The following is a 17045-nucleotide window of genomic DNA, read 5'->3' as shown; positions in this document are numbered from 1 at the left end:
TCTCTTATAAACATTAATGCAAAAATTCTCAACAAAACATAAGCAAATCAAGTTCAGTAGCACATTAAAAGAATTATACACCATGACCAAATGGAATTTATTCCTGAAATGCAAGGATGGTTCAACACACAAAACTGATTAATATAATACACCGCATTAACCGAATGAAGGAAAAAAAATGCACGATCATCTCAATTGTGGCAGAAACAGCATTTGACAGAAGTCAACTGTTGGGGTCCGCCCTGCCTGGTTTCAGGAGCTGCAACCCCGTGGCTAAGGCTGAGTGAGAGATCTCTGAACCAGGGGACATTGAGACAAGCCTGTCTCCCTCGCATGAGTGCTGCCTGCTCCATGTCTGGCCCCCATTGCTTGGTCGGTTAGCCAAAGATGGGTAAACATTCCTCAGAGGAGGATGGACCTCAGACAGGCATAATCACGTGGGAAGGCCCTCAGGGAGAGACTCAGGGGGCTGTGGAAAAGAGGAGGTGATCCACCCCCGACCCCTTGGCTTTGACAAGCCTGAGTCCTTATTCTACCTGTGAGAAATCCAAATCTCCCAGCTGCCTCTGTCTCCTCTGCCCAACTCAGGCCTGCGGCAATACAAAGGGGCTGTGCAGTCCAGACCAGAGTCAGTGGACCTCCTGGGATAATCTGGCCTAAAGCACAGAATATGCAAGATCCCATGAGACTTACTTTGCTGGAGGATGCTCTTAAATTAGAATATGAAGGCACGGTCAGGAAATGAAACTAGCCCTTTAGGTCCTGTAGTTTTTAGGTGATAAAACCCCAAACTCAGCACGAGCCCTTTAGCTCTTTGAAAGTTATCCACTTGTTTGAGCTTCCCTGCCAGACTGTAATCAACAAACTGTATCTGTATTCCTAATAAAAGCCTGCTTGGGCAGGAAGGTGTGGCACTCTCCCCTTGAGAGAGTGGCTGTTCTGTTCCTATTCCACCACAGGACTTGGTAGTCCATGTGTATTTCTCTTGCATCTTGAGCATCTGCAGCGCTCACGGTTACCGCTGGCTGGTGACTGCTTCAGTCAACATTCTTTTAGAATAAAAAAATCAACAAACAAGAAATAGAAGAAAACTACCTCAAAGTGAAAAAAGCCATATATGAAAACCTCACAGTGAACATCATACTCAGTAGTAAGACTGAAAGCTTTTCTCTAAGCACAGAAACAAGGCAAGGATGTTTGCTTTTGCTACTTCTATTTGACACAGTACTAGACAGTCTAGCCAGAGCACTTAGGCAAGAAAAGGAAACAAAAGGCATCCAAATTGGAAAGGAAGAAGTAAAATAATCTGTTCATAGATTATATAATATTAAATTTAAAAAATCCAGAGTCTACAAAAAAATTGTTAGAATAAAAAATTTTTATTGAGCAAAGTAGCAACATACTAAGTCAACACACAAGAATCAGTTGCATTTTTACAGATAAACAATGATCAGTGTGAAAAGGAAATTAGTATAATTCCATTTATAGTAAGATCAAGAATAAAATACTCAGGAATTAATCAAGAATGTGAAAGACTTGAACAATGTAAACTGAAAAACAAAAACAAAAACAAAAAACCACTGGAGAAAGAAATTAAAGACATAAATACATGGAAACACAGCTCATATTCATGGTCTTCCAATATATTAAAAATTTTTTTTTCAGTTACGGTTTACATTCAATATTGTTTTGTATTAGTTTCAGGTGTACAGCATAATGGTTAGACAGTCATATGCTTTACAAAGTGATCCCCCTGATATTTCAAGTACCCATCTTATACCATACATAGTTATTACAATAATACTGACTATATTTCCTATGCTATGCTTTACATCCCTATGACTATTCTGTGATTTCCACTTCTTAGACCCTTCAACTTTTTCACCCAACCTCCCCAAAACCTTCCCCTCTGGCAACCACCAGTCTAAACTCTGTATCTATGAGTCTGTTTCTATTTTGCTTGCGTTATTTTGTTCTCCAGAGTCCACATATAAGTGAAATCACACGATATCTGTCCTTTGACTTGTTTCACTTAGCGTAATACCTTCTAGGTTCATCTATGGTGTCACAAATGGTAAGATTTCATCTTTTTTGTATGTGTGTGTGTGGACAGGTAATAGTACATTGTATATATACATACCATTGCTTTTTTATTTTTTAAAATTTATTTTATTGATTATGCTATTACAATTGGTCCATCTTTTTCTTCCCTTTATTCCCCTCTTCCCTGTACCCTCCTACCACCTGCATTCCCTCCCATTCGTTCATGTCCATAAGTCATATATATAAGTTCTTTGGCTTCTCCATTTCTTGTATCATTCTTAACCTCCCCTTGTCTATTTTCTACCTATCATTTATGCTTCTTATTCCCTGTACTTTTCCCCCCATTCTCTCCCCTCCCACTTCCCACTGATAACCCTCCATGTATTTCTATTTCTGGGAATCTGTTCCTGTTCTAGTTGTTTGCTTAGTTGGTTTTTGGCTTTGTTTTGTTCTTTAGGTTCAGTTGTTGACAGTTGTGAGTTTGTGGTCACTTTACTGTTCACAGTTTTTGATCTTCTTTTTCTTAGATAAGTCCCTTTAACATTTCATATAATAAGGGACTGGTGATGATGAACTCCTTTAACTTGACCTCATCTGGGAAGCACTTTATCTGCCCTTCCATTCTAAATGATAGCTTTGCTGGGCAGAGTAATCTTGGATATAGGTCCTTGCCTTTCATGACTTGGAATACTTCTTTCCAGCCCCTTCTTGCCTGCAAGGTCTCTTTTGAGAAATCAGCTGATAGTCTAATGGGAGCTCCTTTATGGGTAACTGTCTCCTTTTTTCTTGCTGCTTTTAAGATTCTCTCCTTATCTTTCATGTTGGGTAATGTAATTATGATGTGCCTTGGTGTGTGCTTCCTTGGGTCCAACTTCTTTGGGACTCTCTGAGCTTCTGGAAGTCTATTTCTTTTGCCAGATTAGGAAAATTCTTCATTATGTTTTCAAATAAGTTTTCAATTTCTTGCTCTTCCTCTTCTCCTCTGGCATCCCTATGATTCATATGTTGGAAAGTTTAAAGTTGCCCTGGAGGTTCCTAAGCCTCTCCTCGTATTTCTGAATTCTTGTTTCTTCATTCTGTTCTGGCTGAATATTTATTTCCTCCTTCTGTTCCAAATTGTTGATCTGAGTCCTGGTTTCCTTCCCTTCACTGTTGGTTCCCTGTATAATTTTCTTTCACTTTGCATAGCCTTCACTTCTTCCTCTATTTTGCAACCATATTCACCCATTTCTGTGAGCATCCTGATTACCAGTGTTTTGAACTCTGCATCTCATAGGTTGTCTGTCTCCTCATTGCTTAGTCCTTTCTCTGTAGTTTTGATCTGTCCTTTCATTTGGGCCGTATTTCTTTGTTACATAGTAAGGGGTGGAGCCTTATGTATTCACCAGGGTGGGGCAACCCACTTCCCTGCATTGTGCTGCTGTACATGGGGGAGGGGTTCAAGAGGGAACAATGCCACTTGGTGAGCTCTTGTCGGGCTTTCAGTCATTTTTTCTGCTACCCACAAGCAAATTGGGCAGTCCTGGGACTGATTCCCAGGCGAGTGAGATTGTATATGTTCTAGGACCCAGCGGGTCTCTCCAACAAACTCTCCTTGGAGGCTGGGAGTTTCTCTCACCCCCCAAACCCCCACAGGTTTTTCAGTCAGAGGTTTTGAGGCGTTATTTACCCATGCTGGAACCCTAGGTTGTCCAGTCTATCTTGCTCCCCAGTTGTTCCTCCCGGTTTAGCCGCATACAAATATAGAGCTTCCCAGTCCACCAGCCACAGCCTTGCCCATCTCTGCCGCTCCTACAGGTCTGGATGAATGCTTCTTCTTCAACTCCCTTTTTGCTGGACTTCCATAAAGTTCAAATTTCTGGCAGTTCTAATTATTTTTGTTTATAAATATTTTGTTGTCCTTCTTTTGTTGTGTGAGGAGGCAAAAGGTATCTACCTATGCCTCCATCTTGGCTGAAGTCCCATTGCTTTTTTATCCACTCTTCTATAAATGGGCACCTGGGTTGCTCCCATAACTTGGCTATTGTAAATAATGCTGCGATGAACATAGGTTGGTATTGTCTTTCAATTTCATATAACCTGGGAACCAAGGAGAGTGGACTGGAATGTGCATGGATGAACAATGATGAGTTTATTGTACTAGTAGTGGGGGTGGTTAGATTTCACTGAGTGAGTACGAGTACTGTGTGGCTGTCATATTCAAAATGACTTGGCGAGTACAGCAATGAATCTCCATCAAATTCTGCATGAAACTTGAACATTCCTCCATGGGAACTATTCAGATGATTCAGAAGGCCACAGCTATGGGCAACTGGTGATTGGCAGTTTCATCACAACATACTCACTTATGCATCACATCTTGTTCAGAGTGTGTTAGTGAAACATCAAATCACCCAGTGACTCAAACCCCCTACAGCCCAGATTTGGTGCCTGCGACTTGAAAGGGAAGAGATTTCAGACCATCAGTGAGACTCAGGAAAATATAACATGACAGCAGATTGCTATTGTGAGAACTGTGTGAGGTCCCAAGGTGCCTACTTTAAAGGGGACTGAGGCGCCACTGTCCTATGTACAATGTTTCTTGTATCTTCTTTAATAAATGTCTCTATTTTTTATATTACATAGCTGGATAATTTCCGGACAGACCATGTATACTGAGAAGTAAAATTAGTGGGTGGTAAGGCAGTATTTTTAATTTTTTAAGTTACCACAGTGGCTGCACCATTCTGCATTTCTACCAATTGGGCACGAGGGTTCCCTTTTCTTCACATTCTTGCCAATACAGTTGTTTGTTGATTTGTTAATGATAGCCACTCTGATAGGTGTGGGGTGATGTCTTAGTGTGGTTTTAATCTGCATGCCTCTGGTAATGACTGACATTGAACATCTTTTCATGTCTAACGTCCATCTGTCTGTCCTCTTTGGAGAAATGACTACTTGGATCCTTTCCCCTTTTTTAGATTTGATTGATTTCTGTGTGTGCGTGTGTGTGTGTGTGTGTTGAGTTCTTTATACATTCTGGACATTAACCCTTATTGGATGTGCCACTGGCAGATATCGTCTTTCATTCAGTAGAATGTCTTTTTGTTTGGTTGATGGTTTCCTTTGCTGTGCTAAACATTTTTACTTTGAAGTAGTCCCATTTGTTTATTTTTTCTTTTGTTTCCCTTGCACAGGAAAAATATTGCTAAGAGAAACGTCAGAGATTTTATTGCCTATGTTTTCTTCTAGGAATTGCGTGATTTCAAGTCCCACATTTAAGTCTTTAATCCATTCTGAGTTTGTGCTTGGATATGACGTAAGAGATGGTCTTGTTTCACTCTTTTGCATATATCTATCCAATTTTTCCAATACCATTTATTGAATAGACTGTCTTTACCCCATTATTCTGTTCTTGCCTCCTTTGTCAAGTATTAATTGACCATACAGGCATGTGTTTTATTTTCCAGCTCTCTGTATTATTCCATTGATTATATGTTTGTTTTTATGACAGTATTGTGCTGTTTTAATTACTATAGCTTTGTAATATAGTTTGATATCAGGCAGTAACTTCCTGATAACTTCCAACTTTCTTCTTTTTCAAGACAACTATGGCTACTTGTGGTTCTATATACATTTCTGGATTACTTGTTCTGGTCCTGTGAAATACGCCATAAGTATTTTGACAGGAATTGCAAGGAAACTACAGATGGTTTTGAGTAGTATGGACATTTTAATGTTAATTCTCCCTATCCACAAGCATATGTGTGCTTCTATTTATTTATATCTTTCTAATTTCTGTTTTCATTGTCTTATAATTTTCTGAGTATAGGTCTTTCACTTTTTTGGTTAAAATTTTTCCTAGTTTTTTTTTGATGCAATTGTAAATGGGATTTTCTTAGTTCCCCTTTCTAACAGCTTATTAACAGTGTATAAAATGCAAAAAATTTGTCAATATTTATTTTGTATCTTCTACTTTACTAAATTCATTTATCAGTTCTATTAGTTTTTTAATGAAATCTTTCATGTTCTAATACATAAAATATCATGCCATGTATACATAATGACAGTTTCACTTCTTCCTTCACAATTTGGATTCCTTTTATTTCTTCCTCTTCTCCAATTGCTGTGGCTATGACTTCTAGCATTATGCTGAATAAGGGTGGTGAAAGTAGACATCCCCGTCTTATTCTTGATTTTAAAGAAAACAATTAAAAATTTTACCCATTGAGTATGACATTGGCTGTGAGTTTGTCATATATGGCCTGTATAATCTTGATGTACATTCCCTCTATTCCCACCTTGCTGAGAGATTTTATCTTAAAATTGTGTTGGATCCGGTAAAATCCTTTTTTAGCATCTATTGATATAACCACATGACTTTTATACTTCATTTTGTTTATGTGATGTATCACATTAATTGATTTGATTTGCAAACCCTGTACCAAACTTGTATCCCTGGAATAAATCCCACCTAATCATGGTGTATGATCTTTTTAATGTATTGCTGAATTCGGATTGCAAATATTTTGTTGAGTATTTTTTCATCAGGGATATTGGCCTATAGTTTTCTTTCTTTGTAGTGGGAAGACAATATTTAAAGATATCAATACTACTCAAATTAATCTACAGATTCACTGTAATACGTATCAAAATCCCAATGGTGTTTGTTACAGTAAGAGAAAAACCCATCTTAAAATTCATGTGTAATCTCAAGGGACACCAAGTAGCCAAAACAATCTTGGGGAGAAAAAAGCCCAAAGTGGAGTACTCATTACTTCCTTATTTCAAAAGTAACTACAATACAAAGACACGGTAGTCAAAACAATGTGGTATAAAGACAGACATACAGGCCCATGAAATAGAACAAAATCTAGAAATAAACCTTTTGTTATATGGTCAGTTTTTTGTTTCTTTTTTTTTACAAAGGTGCCAACTATTCAATAAACAAAGAACAATCTTTTCAACAACTGGTGCTAAGGAAAGTGGGTATCCACATACAAAAGAATAAAGCTAGACCCTTTCCTAACACTTTGTATAAAAGTTAACTCCAAATGGATCAATGTCCTAAATGAAAGAGCTAAAACTATAAACCACTTGTTAAAAGACATAGGGCAAAAGCTTCATGACACTGGATTTGGCAATGATTTTTTGGATACAACATAACTCTACAGACACAGGCAACAAAAGAAAAAATAGACAAATTGGACTTCATGAAAATTAAAAAGTTTTGTGGATTAAAAGCACTACCAGCCCTGACTGGTATAGCTTGGTGGACAGAGTGCTGGCCTGTAAACCAAAAGATCGCTGGTTCGATTCATAGTCAGGGCACATGATGGGGTTGTGGGCCAGGTCCCTGGTAAGGGGTGTGCGAGAGGCAACCACACATTGATATTTCTCTCCTTCTGTCTGTCCCTTCCCATTTCTGTAAAAATAAATAAATAAAATCTTTTTAAAAAGGCACTATCAACAAAGTAAAATGGACTTCCAGACAAGATGGAGGTGTAAGTAGATACACTTTGCCTCCTGGCACAACCAGAAGAAGGACAACAACAAATTTAAACACAATAAATAACCAGAACTGCCAGAAAACTGAACTTTATGGAAGTCTAATAACCAAGGAATTAAAGAAGAAACATCATCCAGACTGGTAGGAGGGGTAGAGATGGACAGCTGGGGTGGCACCTGTATGGCCAGGGTGGGCAAGGCTGTGGCAGGTGGATCAGGAGGTTCTACATTTGTGTGCAGATAAACCGGCAGAAACTACTAGAAAGTGAGACAGACTGCGCAACCCAGGATTCCAGTGAGAGGAAATAAAGCCTCAAAACTTCCAAATGAAAAATCCTGTGGGGGTTAGGGGGGTGGGAGATACTCCCAGACACCCAGGAGAGTTTGTTGGAGAGACCCACTGCTCCATAGAACATACACAAACCCACTTACCTGGGAATGAGCACCAGAAGGGCTCAATTTGGTTGTGGGCAGTGGGAAAAGTGATTGAAAGTAAGGTGGGAGCCAAGCAAGAGGCACTGTTCTCTCTCTGACCCATGGTCCACATATAGTGCCACAATGAAGCAACATGGGTTGCCCCGCCCTGCCCAATGCCTAAGGCTCCATCCCTTACAATGTAACAGGCATGCCAAAATAAAAAAAAAATATGGCCCAAATGAAAGAACAGATCAAAGCTCCAAAAACAGAACTAAGTGATGAAGAGATAGACAACCTATCAGATGCAGTGTTTAAAACACTGGTAATCAGGATGCTTACAGAAATGGTTGAATATGTTTGAAAATAGAGGAAGAAGTGAAGGCTATGCAAAGTGAAAGAAAATTATACAGGGAACCAACAGTGAAGGGAAGGAAACCAGGACTCAGATCAACAATTTGGAACAGAAGGAGGAAATAAATATTCAGCCAAAACAAATGAAGAAACAAGAACTCAAAAATATGAGGAGAGGCTTAGGAACCTCCAGGGCAACTTTAAACTTTTCAACATACAAACCATAGGGGTGCCAGAAGAAGAGTAAGAGTAAGAAACTGAAAACTTATTTAAAAACACAATGAAGGAGAACTTCCCTAACTTGGCAAAGGGAGTAATAGACTTCCAGGAAGTCCAGGAAGCTAAGAGAGTTCTAAAGAAGTTGCACCCAAGGAAGCATACACCAAGGCACATCATAATTACATTACCCAAGGTGAAAGATAAGGAGAGAATCTTAAAAGCAGCAAGAAAAAAGGAGACAGTTACCCACAAAGGACTTCCCATAAGAGTGATTTCTCAAAATAATCCTTACCTACAGTTACCTACAAAGGAGTCTCCATAAGCTGATTTCTCAAAAGAAACCTTGCAGGCAGGAAGAGGCTGGAAAGAAGTACTCACAGTCAGGAAAGGCAACAATCTACACCCAAGATTATTCTCTCCAGCATAGCTATCATTTAGAATGGAAGGGCAGATAAAGTGCTTCCTAGATAAAGTTAATTTAAAGGAGTTCATCATCACCAGTCCCTTATTATATGAAATGTTAAAGAGACTTATCTAAGAAAAAGAAGATCAAAAACTGTGAACAGTAAAGTGACAACAAACTCACAACTATCAACAACTGAACCTAAAAAACAAAACAAAACCAAAAACCAACTAAGCAAACAACTAGAACAGGAACAGAATCACAGAAATGGAGATCACATGGAGGGTTATCAGTGGGGAGGGAGAAGAAGAATGGGTGGAAAGGTATAGGGAATAAGAAGTATAAATGGTAGGTAGAAAATAGATAGAGGGAGGTTAAGAATAGTATAGGAAATGGAGAAGCCAAAGAACTTATGTGTATAACCTATGGACATGAACTGATGGGCGGGAATGCTGGTGGGAGGGGCGTGTAGGGTGGAGGAACATAAAGGGAAGAAAAAATGGGACAACTGTAATAGCATAACCAATAAAATACTTAAAAAAATAAAAAAGAATAAAAATAAAGTGAAATGGTAACCCAATGACTGTAAAAATATTGATAAATCTTATATCCAGTAAAGGATGAATAACCAGAGTATATATAGAATTCTACTCAGCAATAAAAAAATCAAACAAGCTGACCCAAAAATTGGCAAAAACTTAAACATTTCTCCAAAGATATACAAATGGCCAATAAACACATGAAAAGATATTGAATATCACTAATCATTTGAAAAATGCAAATTAAAAGCACAACATAGCACCCACCTCACACTAAGATAGCTGCTATTTAAAAAAACCTAGAAAATAACAAACATTGGCAAGAATGTAAAGAAAAAGGAACCCTTTTATGCACTGTTGTTAGGAATGTAAAACTGTACAGTCATCATTGAAAACAACATGATGGGTATAGAGAAAATTACAAGTAGAATTATGATATGATCTGGCAATGCTACTTCTGGATATATACACAAAGAATTGAAATCAGGGAACTGAGATATTTGTATATCTATGTCCATAACAGCATTATTCATAATAGCTAAAATCATGAAAGCTACCTGCCCTGGTCAGTGTGGCTCAGTTGGTTGGGTATTTTCCACAAACTCAAAGGTCTCAGGTTTGATTCTAGGTTAGGGCACATGCTTAGGTTGCAGGTCTGTCCTTAGTTGGGCATTTATGAAAGGCAATCAATCCATGTTTCTCTTTCACATCAATATTTGTTTCCCTCTTTTGCCCTCCCTTCCTCTCTCTCTAATAATGCAATGACAAAATGTCCTTGGGCAAAAAACAAAAACAAAACAAAACAAAAAAACCCAGAAAACAGAAACAAAGGGAAAAATAAACCATGAAAGCTACCTCAGTGTCCACTATGGAAAATGTTGTAAATGCATACAATGGAATATTAGCCATAGAAAGGGAGAAAATTCTGACATATGCTGCAAAAAGGATGAAGGCTGACAACATTATTCTAAGTGAAATAGCCTGCACAAAAAGACAAATATTGTATATTATATAATTAGTCAAAATTACAGAGACAAAATACAGAATGGTGGTTACCAGTTGCTAGAGGGCAGGGAAAATGCAGATTTATCATTTAATAGGTAGAGTTTCAGTTTTAGTTCTGGAGATGGATGAGTTATAGTAACAAAACAATATATATGTATTTAATACAACTGAACTGCATACTTAAAACTGATAAAAATGGTAAGTTTTTTGCATTTTACAATAAAGAAAAGGAATGTTGCCTTGGCTGGTGTGGCTCGGTGGACTGAGTGCTGGCCTGTGAACCAAAAGGTCACTGGTTTGATTCCCAGTCAGGGCATATACCTGGGTGGTGGGCCAGGTTCCCCAGTTGGGGGCATAAGAGAGGCAACTGATCAATGTATCTCTCACACATGGATGTTTCTCTCCCTCTCTTCCCCCCTCCCTTCCCCTCTCTCTAAACATAAATTTTTTTTGTAAAGATTTATCCATTTTTAGACAGAGGGCAAGACAGAGAGAAAGAGAGGGAGAGAAACATCCATGTGTAGTTGCCTCTCATGCACTCCACACCGGGAACCTGACCTGCAACCCAGGCATATGCCCTGACTGGGAATCGAACTGGTGATCCTTTCGTTTGCAGGCTGGTGTACAACCCACTGAGCCACACCAGCCAGAGCTGAAAATAAATAATATCTTTAAAAATAAAAAAGAATTTAAACCACAGAATAAGGACTTTGTTTTATCAACAGTATTTTTTTCAGGGTTTAGAAAGTCTCTTGCACACAGAAGGCATTGAAAAATACCTGTTTAATTATAAATCAATAGAAAACTACTATATAATTCCAGTACATCTTCCCATAAATCCTAAACTAAAAGCCCTAAAATATGTTAAAACAAATAGAAATAAAATTACCTGTTTCTTTGAAAAGCTTTCATTAACTTTGGTTCCCATGGCAGCAATTCATTTAAAAGACGTATCAATGTACCATGTAATTCTTTTACAGCTTGCCTCCGATGATACCATTTGCCCTAAAAACACAATTTTAAAGGTAAATTCCTTAGATTTACTCTAAAAGTGAATGTCAAGGCTCATTTTCTGAGTATAAACCAAAACATCAATACCCATAAAATAAGCATTTCTTCTTTAGAAGGTTGCAGAATAGGGGAAAGTATCCAGTGATGACTCGCATGTGATATACTGGTAATCATTTTCAATACTGTAATGTTACACTGAGTTAATAGTTACTGACACTCCCTCCATTTGTTAAGCATTATTGAAAGTATTTCATTTACACGTGGGTGAGAGATGGGAAGAAAGAAGGAGGGTTAGAGTGAGCATGACAGTACACATGCACTCTAGCTGTTATAAAACCCTTCAGAGGTATGTGTATTTTAGTTTCACTTAACAAATGATACAATTGAAGCTTGAAGAGATGAAATGATTTAAGGTTATATGACTTGAATCCACATCTGCCTGATGCTGAAGTTCAAGTTCTTATAATTATGTATTTCTTAAAAACTATCACATAAGCCCTGGCTGGCGTAGCTCAGTGGATTCAGCGCGGGCTGGGAACCAAAGTGTCCCAGGTTCGATTCCCAGCCAGGGTACATTCCTGGGTTGCAGGCCAGAACCCCCAGCAACCGCACATTGATGTTTCTCTCTCTCTCTCTCTCTCTCTCCTCCCTTCCCTCTCTAAAAAAAATAAATAAATAAAATATTAAAAAACACACAAAACTATCACATAAATACAATCTGACATAGATTATAAAAACCTCTAGTAAGGACACTAATACCACAGGAATAATAAGTTTATAAAAGTTATATATCTAGGTAGCCTATCCTTCACCACATCCTCCACAATGTTAGTGTACATCTATCAACGTCACCACCATCATTATCATCATTTATTGTTATATAACATGTTGTATTTCCTTTTTTGGTAATAGTTTTAAGATATAATTCACATATCCTAGTCCACTTGTTTTATTTTTTTAATAACAAAAAACATACTACTGTATGTTATGGGTCACATTTAGCATGCAAAAAATTAGACTTCATTCCATAGCAACTGTTAGGTAAGTCAATTTGCACATATGTAGAACACTGAGGCAGAAAAATTAAAACTCCCTGGTGCAAAATACATCCTAATCTGTGCATTAATTTCCTAATTGTATATATATCTAAAACCCTCAAGATTTCAATCAGAAATTTTAGTCATACATAAAACCTAAGTGATTAATTGTACAATTCCTACACTCAAAAAATTTTGTGTTTTAAACTAACAGAATGTTTATGCACATAAAAATAAACAACTACATTTTTACTCCGAGGTGTTTTTTTTAAATCTTGGAAGAGGAATTGTTTAGTAAAAGAGTATGAAGATGTGGGATTTTATGTGCATGTAATCACATAAATAAAGAACCTAGGTTCACTAATTCCCATGTCTTCATAGTGGCATGACAAATCATAGCACTGTGAAATGTCAACAAAGTAATTTTATTTCATATAATATACTAATGTAGATAGACATATCTATCCTCTTGTCAAATACTTGCTAAAGGAACCCTACTTAATAATGAATTATACCTCAAAAGTTTGTTTTTTTCCCAAAAGAATGTTATAAAATAGTATGAAGTACTTACTCTAATCCATGAAATACTATTAAATGACAAACAATAAAACTGTTGAACAAGAAATAACTTTAATCTAGAGAAAACTGAGAAAGATGAAAATGCAGGTGACAGTTACCCTAAATCTTTGGTGGAATGAGATAGGGTTTTATTTCAATAAAAAATAGAAAATGAAAGAAAAAAGAAAATAGGAAAGTGGAGATTTTTTTCTTTTAACAGGGCATGTCAACAATGTTATTTTTCTACTTCTTAACTATCATTTGGCTCAAAAATAAAATTGTGAGTAGAAGTAAACTTTTCCTAAGCTAGAAAGAGTAGAAAGAAGAAAGAAATGAGGAATGAAGGTGGAGAGAATATCCTCTTTTTAGTATAGTTAATTGGAAAAGTGTTCAAAGATTGGGAAGCGCCAAACATGCTAAATTCCTTTTAACTGGGGTCTTACGGGGAAGAATGGCAGATGCAGAATTAACTTGGGCAGTATGACTGCTGTCTGGACTAGTGTGGTGGTGATGGGATGGGGAATGCAGAAGGACTACCAGTATTATGGGAACTTAGCACTAGGCAGGTGAGGCAAAATAAGTGGGGACTGTATAGCTGGATGTCATTACTTTAAGATATTTGTCAGGTGTATCAGCGTCTCTACTCATTTATAACAATTTTTACAAAAAACATTTTTTAAAGGGTTAGGAAGACTTTATCATTTGGTTTTATTTTGGTTATTAAATTTTAATTAATCCAATGCCCAGAAAATAAACTACTGAACTAGCTGACTATACATAGAGAAAGGGTCTTAAATGTAATCAAAGAATAATAGGCTTCTAACTTCCGTATAATTCTCTCTTAACCACTGACCTATCTGGGAATGTCTACAGCCTTTTAACTTTATATACATATTTTTGCCTTCTTCCCTTCTTAATACTACACATTCCCAACTTGGGATAGTGATGGTATGGTATTTCATTTACATTTGAAACTGTACATTTAATCATCCCATATTTGGGAAACAAACAGAAGTCTATTATTTACATATCACAAACTATAGAAAGTCTAGTAAAATGTTTTAACTAGAAGATACATATAAAGAATACAATGATCCTGACAAAGGGCATTCCTATACCCTACCATAGGGTATGGGTGTCCACAGCTTTTAGGGTGATCAAAAGGGGGCACAGGGTTAAGAAAGTTCAGAATCACTGCTCTGGGGCCGGTATTTGAGGTAAGGTACTTTAACTACTTGATAGTAAAAGAGAACCTCACACTGCTTGTTTCATATATCATTTCCTTTGATTAATACAACTCAAACAGAATTAAAATAGTATGTCCCTTACTATCCAGTGATGATCTAAGAGTGTCACAGAATACAATGAACTAATATAAAGAGAATTTTTAAAAGTTAGTCAGATGGTAACAAATCAACTGTAACTTGGGTCTAATATAAAAATCTATTTAAAATCAAACAAGTATTTCCTGAACGTTAAGTCAGGTTGTTAGCTGAACACTGGCAATAGCTTTTCTGACTAATCACCCTGATTTACATATGCAAATAATGAAAAACTAAGAACAATTATGTTTCTTCTGGGATAAAAATTATTAAAGCTAAAAGGGAACTCAGAGGCCATAATTTCATAGAAGGAAAGTAGCTAAAGTAACATACAGGGAAGTACTTGTAGATAGATGTAGATTTTAGAATAGAATTCTAGGTCTTCTGAATGCTAAAATCCCCTCTCTTCCACTATACAATGCTCCCTGTCTTGACCCATACACAGGAAATTCTTAAAGAAGAAAGAGACTGTTATCACGTAAGTACCTATATTTATTTACATGTAGGTATCTCTGTAATGCAAACATCAAAATGTCATATTTATTTTGTTTAATTACAATTATAGTTACGATCTAAAGTTTAAAAGTGAATTAATAAATAAGAAAAACATCAAGTTTCCCTATTTTCAAACACATGAGAGAATATAAATGTAATAAAAATTAAAACACTCTTATAATCTTTATCTGTATTGATCAATACAGAACCAAAGATAAAAATGGTAGGTAGAAGGATTAGTAAAAGGGCACTTGTGGAATAGTGCTATAACTGTTTCTCTAATAAAAATTATATTTAATAAGCTTTATATATATAAATTTGGCCCTGAGTTTTCTTTATAAACACGTATATGAATGTGAGGATAAATTAACTGTTTTCAACATCAGAATTCTCACTATTTTCAGGGATAAAAAACTTTGTAAGATAATCCCAATGTGTTATGCAAACTGAATAATTCAAACATTTACTGAAAGTCACTTTAAAAAAGAGGAGAGTATTTTTCTTTTATGAATTTATTATAAAGTTTAACATAAAATAGAGTATGAATTTCACACATAAACTGTGGAACCAAAAGCACAATATGGATTAAATTTGAAGCTTACCTTTCAATACTTTCTCATCCAATGTCCACAGCAGCTGCAGATTGCCAGCTCCCTTTCCATAAAATTCCCCAAGTTTCAAACAGTGGAGGTTTTATAACCTGATAGGAATTACTACAAAAAGGAGCTGGTCTATGGTCATTAAGTCACATCCTTTAATATAGTATGAAGTTTTACAAGGTTTTGAATGTGATACATTAATTACCTAAGGAACCATATAGGAATTACATAAGGAACCATATGGGAAAAGGAAATTTAAAAAACTTACAAAACTGCACCATATTGTAAAATGAAAACCTGAGCATATGCATGTGAAATGAGTGGGCAGGGAAACTTACCTTACAACTAAAGGACAACTCCATTCTACGGCAGTAATCTAGGATGGGTATGACAACACCAGCAGAATGCTGGCTGGAGTGTTGCAGAGAGGGAGTTGGCAATCTACTGGTGTTGGGGACATTGGACATCTAAAAGGAAGAAAAAGAGGAAAACAAATTCCAGATTTATCATATGTCTCACTACCGTAGACATATTTGCATATTTTAATAAATTTAGATGTTTTAAATGTTAAATGTAGGTGAAAGTAACTTCCTTAAACAAATGATCTTATTTTTTATATAGATTTTCTTACAACATTATATCTAAACAAAACAGGAATTAACAATTACATGAAAGAAAAATTATACAAAAGATTTTTTTAAATTAAGAGGGCATTATTATGAAGATGAAAAACAATTGTATTATAAAGAACAGTACAAAAACAATAAATATAATAAAATATCAATGCTATTTTTTCTATATGGTTTTACTTATAAATATATTGTTAGAGCACAGAAGTGTGGATCATATTTTTTTTAGATTTTATTTATTTATTTTTAGAGAGGGACAAAGAGAGAGAGAGAGAGAGACATCAATGTGCGGTTGCTGGGGGCCGTGGCCTGCAACCCACGAATGTGCCCTGACTGGGAATTGAACCTGCAATACTTTGGTTCACAGCCCGTGTTCAATCCACTGAGCTACGCCAGCCAGGGCTTGGATCATACTTTTTGTTACAGGCTTGGTTCTTGTTCCAGGTAGAAGTATCGCAATGGAAAAGATATTAAATAGCAATATATCATACTTTTCAAATAAAATGCAAACAACTTTTAGAAAAGCCAAATGGATCCATACATAAAGATGTCTGATTTAAAATTAGTAACAGGACTTCTGGTTAAGATGTAGGTGTAGGAAGGCATGCCTGACCTCCTTGCACAATCATAAGAAGGATCACAACCAACTTCAAAACAAAAAACACCCAGAACTGCCAAAAAATCCAACTTATAGAAGCCTGACAACCAAGGATTTAAAGAAGTCACATTCATCCAGGTGGGTAGGAGGGGTGGGGCTGGTGAGCCAGGGTGGAGAGGACTCTGTGTGGTGGAGGCGAGGTGGCAGTGGCAAGGCAGCTGGTGGAATGGGTGGTCCCCCATACACATACACATATGGTGGATAAAATCAGGAGGGATACATTGGGAGTCAGCGATCCCAGCTGCAGGCCAGACCACATGGTCTAGCATTCC

At 36.7% G+C, this 17045-nt stretch overlaps 1 protein-coding gene across 3 annotated transcripts in view; it reads right to left on the bottom strand.

The window, feature by feature from the left end:
• The window catches only part of KIAA2026 (KIAA2026 ortholog), a 137479-nt gene that overhangs the window by 13426 nt on the left and 107008 nt on the right, over positions 1-17045 (bottom strand). For 2 of the 3 annotated variants that reach the window (XM_028527423.2, XM_036021658.1), the window contains one exon: positions 11354-11469. In XM_028527423.2, the coding sequence (XP_028383224.1) occupies positions 11354-11469 (116 nt within the window). Of the gene's footprint in view, positions 1-11353; positions 11470-15824; positions 15954-17045 lie in introns of all 3 variants that reach the window. The other variant, XM_036021657.1, reaches the window with a different exon arrangement.

This window comes from Phyllostomus discolor, chromosome 3, assembly GCF_004126475.2.
Source record: "Phyllostomus discolor isolate MPI-MPIP mPhyDis1 chromosome 3, mPhyDis1.pri.v3, whole genome shotgun sequence".
Classification (NCBI taxonomy): domain Eukaryota; kingdom Metazoa; phylum Chordata; class Mammalia; order Chiroptera; family Phyllostomidae; genus Phyllostomus; species Phyllostomus discolor.
Note: the sequence above shows the minus strand (reverse complement) of the source record. Positions and strands in the feature narration are given on the sequence as shown.